The following is a 9,875-nucleotide window of genomic DNA, read 5'->3' as shown; positions in this document are numbered from 1 at the left end:
CCACACAGCAGCCACACACCTTGGGACATTACACCACCAAGAACTAAACTTCTAGCTGGGCACGCTGGTGCCCACTGCAGTCAGCTCAGGAGGCTGAGTCAGGAGGACCTCAAGTTTAAGAACAGCCCAGGCCACTTGGCATGTGCCCATCTCAAAGTAAAAAAGGACTGGGGATGTGACTCACTGGTAGAATGCCCTGGATTCAATCCACAAAAATGACCAACTGATTAAATAAACTAAACCTCTACAGGGTCGAGCTGGTAGACACCTCGGGTTTGCTTGTCACAGCAGCTAGCCAGCATCGGTCTACCTAATGCAAACCACGGCCCCATTTCCCAGCTCCTCCTTATAGGGAAATTCCTTAAATGCGTTTCCATTTTCCTTGATTCTGCCTCCTCTCCTCTAGTTCTCAAGGAACCCAAGCGGGTGGGGATGTCACTCTTAGTCCCCAGCACGCCCTCCCATCCTGGGCCTCAGAGGAGGCCACGCTGCCAAGCCCAACAGCCAGGTCCCGTCCTCGTCTCCTCCACAGGCTTGACATCGTGGACCACCCTGTCCGGTACTTTCTACTCCAGCTTCTGGAACACCAGCCAGCCTGGTTTTCCACACCCCACTGGCTTTGCCTTCACCTTCTTTTGCTTCTTGACCTCTCACAACCACTGACCGGAAGGCTAGCCTCAAACCACCCCTCTTCGCTAAGAAAGGTCACCCCCAGAGTGAACTCATCCAGTCCTGTGAACTGAAATGCCTTTTATACCCCAGTAATTCCCCAGCCACTCCATGACTCCACGGCCTGGATGGCTCACGGCCATGCAACGTTCCCGGCATCCAAAACCAAGCCTTTCCTTCCCCTCGGGCTGGCTGCTCCGCTGCCTTCTTCAGCTCCATGAGTACCCCCGACACACCCGTTGCATCCTTCCTTTCCTCCCTCTCGTCACTAACCTAACCCTTGTGGGGTCAAAGGACCCCAAGACCAAGCATTTCCTTCCCTGCCCCAGTGCAGACCCCTGACAGATGCTTTCTGCATGACCCACACGCCTGGGGGCCCCTGGCTCACACCAGATCCTTTTCAGGCTGCTTTCTTCCTAGTAGCCAGGGGATCTTTTAATACATAAATCGGAAGGTATCACTCCCTTCCTCCAAACCCTACAACGAGCTGCACGTTCTGACCCCATAGCTGGGCTGCCCCCAACTCCTCTCATCTCTCTGGCTCACTCCCCGACCACACTGATCCCCTTAGTACTCCTTGAGTGTACAGAACATTCCCACCCAGGGCCTTTGCCCAGGCTCTGCCCTCTGCCTGGAGTGTTCTCTCCTCAGACAGTTTTGTATCTTGTCCCCCACCTACTCAGGTCTCTTCCAATGTCACCTCCAGAAAGATGTCTCCTCTGATTACACTGCGTCAAGCAGCCCCCCTTTGCTGTCCACCTCTTATGTGGCCTAGTGGCTCTAAGGCATAATCTTTACTTTTTGTTGTATTATATTCATGTATTTCTTTGCCAGCTTCCCCTCCCCTATTGGCATGCCTTTCCACAAAGCATGAGACGAAAGCAGGGAATTATCCCTGCTGTCTCCCCAGGGTCTCCTTCATCTACTCTGTAAATGGATCTCCAGAGTAACCAGAAAAGCACACTCAGAATCCTCTGAGAGAGTGAGGAAATGAGGTGTGTCCATGTAACAAGAAGTGGAAATTAGGAAACAAGAACAGGCAGAACCAAAATAGTGGCAGAGTCAGAATAGGAAGAACCCAATAGTGATTTTGAAATGAAAATTATATATTCTGAAAATAAAATGTCCATGATTAGAAAAATAAAAATCATAATAGAAGATTTAAAAAGCAGAATGAATTCAACTAAAGAGCAAGTTGGTAAGCTGGACTCTGACACTGAATATCCCCCCCAAGGAGAATGTTGGTGCCAATGGATTCTGGAGTATGTTGATAATATGTAACTTAAGTATTTTTTTATTAATTAATTTACTCATTCCAATCCATACTTGAGTGCTAACTATATGTCAAGTGATGGGATGGACAGTGAACAAAATAGCCACTGTCTGCACCTCCAAAGAGCTTCCATTCAAATGGTGGGAAGCTAAACAGAAACAAAATAAATGAGTAACATATGTGATCGATGGGAGTAAGTATAATGGAGACAAAAGATGCAAGAAATGGAACTAGGGGTGCCAAAGGTGGGGTATGAGGGTTTAGTTAGGGAGGTCAGGGGAGTCCTAAGGAAGAATCTTGAAGGAATCCTCAAGATTCCATGGGAATCTCTGGGAGAAGAGGGGTCCAGGTAAGCAGAGCAGGCACAAAGGCCAGGAGGCAAACGTGCACCTGGCACATCAAAGTACAGCAAGGCGTCCAGCAGAGCTGACGTGCTGAGAGCAGGGACAAGAGATGAGCTTAGAGAGGCAGTGACTGACCTACGGTCTCACTGCAAGGAGTGGCTTTTACTCTGAGTGAGATGAGGAGAGGCTGCCATGTTTTGAACACCACAGAGATGTTCTCTGACTGGAGCGAAACAGAATCCTGGTGTCTTCATGTGGAGAACAATCTATAAAGACTCAGGGGTGGAGGCAGGGAGTCAGTGAAGAGGCCACTGCACTGACCTGGGAGCTTCATCTTGACAGGCCAAGATGGCAGCAGTGGGGGAGGGGAGGTGTGCAGGTCCTGGACACTTTATTATTATTATTTTGTACCTGGGAGTGAACCCAGGGTCCTTAACCACTGAGCCACGTCCCCAGCCCTTTTTTATTTAGTTTTGAGACAGGGTCTCACTAAGCTGCTTAGGGCCTCACCAAGTTGCTGAGGCTGGCTTTGAACTTGCAGTCCTCCTGCCTCAGCCTCTCACGCTGCTGGGTTTACTGCACCCGGCTCCTGGACAAGTTTTGAAGGTTGAGCCAACAGGATTTCCCTGTTGACTCCCCAGAATTGTCCTGAGCTGGAAGGATGGAGTCTCCAAAAGCTGAGTCAGGGAAAGCTGACAGAGAGGCATGTCTGGGGACCTCAGCTTTGGCTATCCAAAGGTGGCTTTAGACACTCTGAGCTTAGGGCATCTGGTGACTTCAGGAAGCCCCACTGTGACTCAGGAGATGGATGGTAGTGGCAAAGGAGATTTGGGGCATCAGTGATGGCAGCCCAGGGCTAGGGGACACATGCCAGTCCCAGAACTGGAGAATCCCGGGCCACCTGCTCTTGGGCCAACCCACAGCCCCCCTGAGAGGCAGGCAGGGGCACTGAGGGGGAGCACGCCATCATGGGGCCGGAGCCTGGCGCTCCCCGCTTGCTGCCTCTCTGCGCCGGCTCCTCCTTACGCTGGGTTAAACTGTCTGGGAAATGATTGCTCAACGCTCTGCCATAAACAGACCCTGGTCACACTTTAATTCCAGGTGGGTGGCTTCAGTCTCCACCTTCCCCCTTCCCAAATTCAGCTGTTCCTGCAGGCCCAGGGCAGCAGTGTCTCCGGGACACAGCAAGAGGCTTCAGGGCTCAGTTGGAGCCACCCCGAGTGACGGCCAGTGAGTGGATGCCAGAGAGCCCCAGGGCCCAGCTCTGCAAAGCTGGTGGCCCCTGACATGCTCCCGGCTGCCAGGCCGGGGAAGCAGGCGTGCTCGCTTCTGTGGGAAGAGCAGGCTCACTGCGTGGCCCTTGGCCCTGGGCCAGCTTCCGTGAAGCGGGCACCTCTTCTGGAGCCCCCCAGGCCAGCTCCATGGCATTTCCTGAACTCCTGGACCAAGTGGGCGGCATGGGCAGGTTCCAGGTTCTCCAGGCGATGGCCCTGGTGGTCCCCATCATGTGGATCACCACACAGAACCTGGCAGAGAACTTCTCGGCCGCCGTGCCCAGCCACCGGTGCTGGGTGCCCCTCCTGGACAACAGCACCAGCCAGGTCAGCATCCCTGGGGCCCTGAGTCCTGAGGCCCTCCTGGCTGTCTCCGTCCCACCGGGCCCCAGCCAGCAGCCACACCAGTGTCTCCGCTTCCGCCAGCCACAGTGGCAGCTCCTGGCCCCCAACGCCACGGCCGCCAACTGGAGCGAGGCCGCCACAGAGCCATGTGTGGACGGCTGGGTCTATGACCACAGCACCTTCACCTCCACCATTGTGACCAAGGTAAGGGACCCACACCTGACACCTTGGAGGTCAAGGTCACAGACCGTTTCAAAATGCTCCAGGGTCAAGAGAGGCCCACCTCCACGGGCCTCCCTCGCTCTCGGGTCCACTTAGCTGAGCATCTGTCACACGGTCCTGCAGACAGGTGGGTGGCGGGAATCAGTCTTCAGAGATGTGTCTCCACGCCTCGCCGGCCTCACCCAGTTCCTGCCTGCTGACATCCGGCTGTCAGTCACAGGGGGCTTGGTGACCATTTGCTGGGTTGTCTGAGGCCAACGCACACAGGCCCAGGTGCCTTCTCCTAAGGGACATCAGACAAATCAGAGGAACGGGCCTCTGTAAAGAAGAGGAGGAATGTGGCCCCCGGGCAGGGGAGGGTGCCTCTGTAGACATGGAGGCAACAGGGAGCCACCGAGGGCTTGGGAGTGGCAGCGCTCGCCTGAGGAGACGGAGCTACACCTGAGGCCCTGCTCCCTGTCCCCAAGGCTGGCCCCCTCCATAGGAGCCACCCGCTAGCTTCTGGCCCTGCCCACCTGGGCGCTGGGGCTTCCTGGGCTCTCTCCTTCCCCTGCCTCTCCCTGTAGTGGGACCTGGTGTGTGACTCTCAGTTTCTGAAGCCCGTGTCCCTGTCCATCTACCTGGCTGGCATCCTGGTAGGAGCTGCGGTGTGCGGCCCCGCCTCGGATAGGTGAGCACCCCAAGCTCTGGTGGGTTCTCTTTTTCCATGTCGCCAGAGCAAGTCTGTCGCTCCTCTGGCCACAGGGTCACCCACCTTGCTCTGGGGTGTACAGTGTCAACGTTTCTCATCGCTCTGCTGAAACCTGGTCCGCCACCCTGGCCTTCCGTCCCTGGAGTGCTTTCTGTGACCCGGAGCTCTTTCCCCGGGGGGCATGCCTCTCGCTCTGACCTCCAGGACTCTCCGCCGCTCATGAGGCTTCTAGGAGGTCTGACCAAGTGCAGCTTCCTCCAGCAGCTTCCTCAGCTCGGTGGGCACAGGGCGGGCTCCAGGGGGTCCAGATCCTGGGGACCCGGCGGCTCGCCCTGGATCCGCCGCCCCGGTGTGTGTGTGCCGCAGGTTCGGGCGCAGGACGGTGCTGACCTGGAACTACCTTCAGACAGCCGTGTTGGGCTCGGTGGCTGCCTTCGCCCCCACCTTCCCCCTGTACTGCCTGTTCCGCTTCCTGATGGCCTGCGCCGTGGCCGGCATCATGATGAACTCGGGCAGTCTCTGTAGGTCCCCCGACCTGATGCCAAGCAGGGGAGGCTGTGCACAGGCCTCAGGGTGACCCCTCCATCTCCCGGCAGTGATAGAGTGGACGTCGACACAGGCCCGCCCCTTGATGATCACCTTGAACACCATGGGCTTCAGCTGTGGCCAGATGCTGATGGCGGCAGTGGCCTATGGCGTGCGGGACTGGTGGCTGCTGCAGCTGGCGATCTCCCTCCCCTTCGTTCTCTGCTTTGTGTACTCGTGGTGGGTGCCACACCCCCGCCCCTCCTGGAAGAGAGCCTGCCCACTCTTGGGGGGTTGAGTGTGGGAGACTGTATTCCCTGGGGACTGAAGGCTGGGGTGCTGGAGGCCAGGGGCACTTGGGCTGGAGGAGAGCAAGGAAGCTGAGCAGGACACTGTCCCACCCCAACCTGGGGCCCGTGTGCCCAGATGCATCCCTGAGGCCTCCAGGTGCCCCACACTCCCTCTCTATGACTCAGGTGTTGCCACCTGGCTGCCCCCACAGCGTGCAGTGGGCACGGCCCAGAGTCTCCCCGTCGAGGGCCTCAGTCACATCTCTAACCCCTCCAAATGCCGCAGACCTCAAATCTGTGCCCCACCCCGGCTTCTGCCTCACGTCTCCAGGGGCCTGGTGACACCTCCTTATGCGGGCACCTGGGGTGGAGGGCGGAAGCTTCTCAGCAGGAAGGGTGAACGGGAGGGCCCTGTGGTGCCAGGAGGCTCCAGAGAGCGGGATCCCTGCTCCCCGTGGGCTGTGGTTTTATAGCCATGGGGGCCTTGGCGCAGCCAGGCCTGACTCCTGGATGAGGTGGGGGAGGGCTTCGGTGCAGAAGGAGGTGGGAGGGAACAAGGGTCACCCGCCCCCAGCAGCCTGCCCATGGACTGGGTGGAGGAGGGAGGCATGGGCCTCCTCCGGGGGACAGGGCTAAAGCGTGCTCTTCCCCTGAGGTCACTGACCCCCCCAGCCCCGAGCCTGAAGCTTGAGGTGCCAGCAAGGCCCCCTTCGAGCTGAGAGGATAGACAGTGAGGAGGGGGAGGGGCGGACAGTGACCTTCCCACACCCTCCGCTCCAGCTGGCTGCCAGAATCCGCACGGTGGCTCCTCATCACAGGCAAGCTGGACTGGGGCCTGCGGGAGCTGCAGAAGGTGGCTGCCATCAACGGCAGGAGGGCAGCCAGGGACGCCCTGACCATGGAGGTGAGGGCCTGGGCCCTCCTCAAGCCTGCCCCTCAGACCTTCTCCCTGTCCCCGCCTGAGACCAACCACTGGGAGCAAGGCCTGCAGGCGTCCCAGCACTGACCCTCTGCCCCTGCCAGGTCTTGCTCTCAGCCTTGCAGGAGGAGGTGAGCAGGGACCAGGACCCCGCCCGACTGGGCACCCTGTTCCGCACACCTGAACTGCGCCTCCGGACCTGGGTCTCCATGCTGATCTGGTAGGTGCCTTTAACCCCACCTGACCAGGGCCAGCCTCGCTGCTGGCTGCCAGATACTGGGGAGCCGGCACGTAGAGCTCCAGCCGGCACGCAGCCAATGGCCCTCCTGGTCCTCTGTCCGGCCCCTGGCCTGAGAGTGCCCCAGGATGAGGCCAGCAGCACGGTCACCTACCCCTCCACAGTCAGACTCCTGCCAGGAGTCACCTGCCCACTGCCCCCAGGTTCGCCACTGCCTTCACCTTCTACGGCCTGGCCCTGAACCTGCAGGCCCTGGGCAGCAACATCTTCCTGCTCCAGATGCTCATGGGGGCCGTGGACCTCCCGGTCAAGATGGGCATGCTGCTGCTGCTGAGCCGCCTGGGCCGCCGCACCTTGCAGGCCGGCTCCCTGGTGCTGTCCGGGCTCTGCGTCCTGGCCAACACGCTGGTGCCCCATGGTGAGCAGGCACAGTCTGGCTGGGCGCCTGAGGGAAGCAAGACTGCAGGGCCAGAGCCAGGAGCAGGGCCAGGGACGGGGCAGCAGCCGGCTGGGAGACTGCAGGGGTCTGCCTGGGGCCAGGCCCGGCTGTGCCAGTGCAGCGGGAGCAGCAGGGAGTCCAGGGGGCGGGCGGAGAAAATGAGGACTTGGTGATGAATTTCAGCCGAAAAGAACAGGCGGTCACGGAGCGCTCCTGGGGCCTGGCTCTGTGGGGAGTAGCCTGGGGGGTGGCCAGAGGTCACTTAGACAAGTGCAGTGTGGAGGCAAGTGTCCCAGGTGGACACAGGCCTAGAGCGCAGGGACAAGCCCCCCGGGGACCAAGGGAGTCCCCATCAGACCCTAGAGCCTGCTGCCAACCCTGCTAACCCCACTGTGTCCGCAGAGTTGGGGGCCCTGCGCTCGGCCCTGGCCATGCTGGGGCTGGGGGCGCTCGGGACCAGCCTCACCTGCGCCAACATCTTCCTCAGTGAACTCTTCCCCACGGTGCTCAGGTGAGCACCCTGGGGGGCCCGAGGCTGGAGGGTGGAAGGGGCGCCCTTCCACAGACGGAGGCTCATGCCGCGTGTCTCCCTTCCGTGTGGTTTCGGGCAGTCCAGGCAGGTCTGCATCCAACAGAGCCCCTGGGCCAAGTGGGGCTGGGCTAGGCAGAGGGTCAAAGCTGCAGCAGACAGTGGCCACTCACAGGAGCATTTGTACCGCAGGATGACAGCAGTGGGCCTGGGCCAAGTGGCCGCCCGGGTGGGAGCCATCCTGGGACCCCTGGTCCTGCTGCTGAGCGTCTATGGCCCCTCACTGCCGCTGCTGGTTCACGGCACTGTGCCTCTGCTGAGTGGCCTGGCTGCGCTCCTGCTGCCTGAAACCCAGAACTTGCCACTGCCCGACACCATCCAAGACATACAGAACCAGTGAGTGGACCAGCCCTGGGACCACCTCCCCTCTCTTCTCTCCCTTCCTCCAGAGAACCCCAGAAAAGGCAGGTCTGGGCACCCACCCTCCTCACTGGACAGAAGGAAAAGTAGAGACCTGGAGAGGTGCAGGGTTGGCCCGGAGTCACATAGCACAGCTTTCGGAGAGCCGAGGCCCAGAGCTCGGTCTGCCCCTGACCATGTGGCTTTGGCCTCTGCCCTTCATTTCACCACATGAGGGACAAATGGCCCAGCTACCCACAGGCCCACCTCTAGAGAGGTGAAGGGGAAGGGAGTGTGCAGCCTAGTCAGGGGCAATCTGGTGGTGTGACAGCCCTTGCTGGGGGTCCTCACAGGTCCCCCAGACTCTGTCATCAAAGCCCTCTGATGACTGCCAGGGCTCTCACTGCCCCCCCCCCCCACCCCATGAGGAGCTTAGGCTGAGACACGCTCCCCTGCATCTCTCCTGAACAGGGCAGTAAAGAAAGTCAGACAAGGCCCACCACGGGGTGTGGTCCTCAAAGCCACCCAGCTCTAACCTCCTGGGAAGACCGCCACAGGACCTTCCGAGGAGGTCTCTTATGTCCTCTGGAGGTGGCAGAAGAGAACAAGGCCTCCATTTCCAGAGCCCAGAGGACTGTCTCCCTCACTGTCCAGAGCCCCCTCCCACACAGAAGGGGCAAAGGACATTTTGATTGACAGGAGGCTGCTCCGAGCATTCTGACTCCCCTTCTGGCTGCACAGTGGCCAGGGCCAGGGCCACCCTGATGCTCGCCACCCACTTGTCCACCTGCCCCAGGGCTCAAAGGTGAACATCACGTACCCTAACTTAGGGCAACCAATGGAGTCCGAGCCCTTCGCAGCCTGGCCTGGCCCACCTGGCCCCTCCCCTGCTTTACCACATCCAGCCACAGGCCAGGCCTTGTCCTCTGCCTGCTGTCCCCTTCCCACCTCCACACCTGACAGATCCTCTTGGCCTCCCAGGCCCAGGACAGGGCCCTCTTCCTGGGGTGCAGCACCAGCTTAGGGCATTAGTGACACCCTGGCCCACGGTACATCCACATGCCCAGCTCCTCCCGCCAACCAAGAGCTGAACTCCCAGATGCTCTGGTGTTCCCACTGCCTCGTGTCCCAGCTCCCACCCAGAGCCGGGCCAGAGGGACAGCTGGGTGAGGGATTAAAAAAAAGAGCGAGGAAAGGAACAAATGAGCCGCTGCCCTCCGGACTCCAGTGACGAGCCCCAGGGTCTACCTGCCTGGGGGAGGGGCTGCTGTTTCCAGCCCCTGCCGTGGGTCATGTGCTGTGCTGGGCCTCTGGGCTCCGTCTTCTTTCATCATCTCCTGAACCCCTGAGGGAAAGCCGCCCCATGTTACAGGTGGGATTCCCGAGGCTGGTAGGAACCCATCACCCATGCATATGGAGAGGAGGAGGCAGAATCGGGACCAAGCCCCGGTCTGTAGGTCTCCAAGCCCAGTTCTGCCTCGGTGTCCCTGCCTCACCACCTGGGTGTTCAGGGACACTTCTTGAGGGCAGCGGCAGGGCCTCGTCATCCCTCCCAGAATCACCTGGACCCCACAGTGTCCTCTGTTCTCCACAGAGGTGTGGCTGCAGGTGGGGGCCATGGGCTGCCCAGCATGGTTCCCCACCAGCCGGGACCCCAGCTACACCACCAGGGAACATGCTTAGATGGTCTCTGGGTCCACCTTGGCTGCACGACCACT

The 9,875-nt window shown here is 59.8% G+C and overlaps 1 protein-coding gene across 1 annotated transcript; it reads left to right on the top strand.

Annotated features, from left to right (window-relative positions):
• The first annotated feature begins 2,743 nt into the window (after nucleotides 1-2,743).
• On the top strand, nucleotides 2,744-9,875 carry SLC22A12 (solute carrier family 22 member 12). The gene is made up of 10 exons (XM_079105669.1): nucleotides 2,744-4,109; nucleotides 4,694-4,797; nucleotides 5,185-5,339; nucleotides 5,415-5,583; nucleotides 6,414-6,537; nucleotides 6,657-6,772; nucleotides 6,994-7,208; nucleotides 7,632-7,740; nucleotides 7,951-8,154; nucleotides 8,629-9,875. Exons 1-10 carry the CDS (start codon nucleotides 3,708-3,710, stop codon nucleotides 8,690-8,692), a joined length of 1,662 nt encoding a protein of 553 aa, XP_078961795.1. The 5' UTR covers nucleotides 2,744-3,707; the 3' UTR covers nucleotides 8,693-9,875.

The sequence above is a fragment of the Sciurus vulgaris genome (genome assembly GCF_902686455.1).
Source record: "Sciurus vulgaris genome assembly, chromosome: 11".
In the NCBI taxonomy this organism is placed as follows: Eukaryota; Metazoa; Chordata; class Mammalia; order Rodentia; family Sciuridae; genus Sciurus; species Sciurus vulgaris.
This window is presented reverse-complemented; position numbering and strand designations above follow the sequence as displayed.

Bases quoted from the DNA above. Each gene is read 5' to 3' on its own strand.
- SLC22A12 (XM_079105669.1), top strand. From the start codon at position 3,708: ATGGCATTTCCTGAACTCCTGGACCAAGTGGGCGGCATGGGCAGGTTC. The intron at 4,798-5,184 runs GTGAGCACCCCA...TGTGTGCCGCAG, and splicing joins TGCGGCCCCGCCTCGGATAG to GTTCGGGCGCAGGACGGTGC. The intron at 7,741-7,950 runs GTGAGCACCCTG...TTTGTACCGCAG, and splicing joins CTCTTCCCCACGGTGCTCAG to GATGACAGCAGTGGGCCTGG.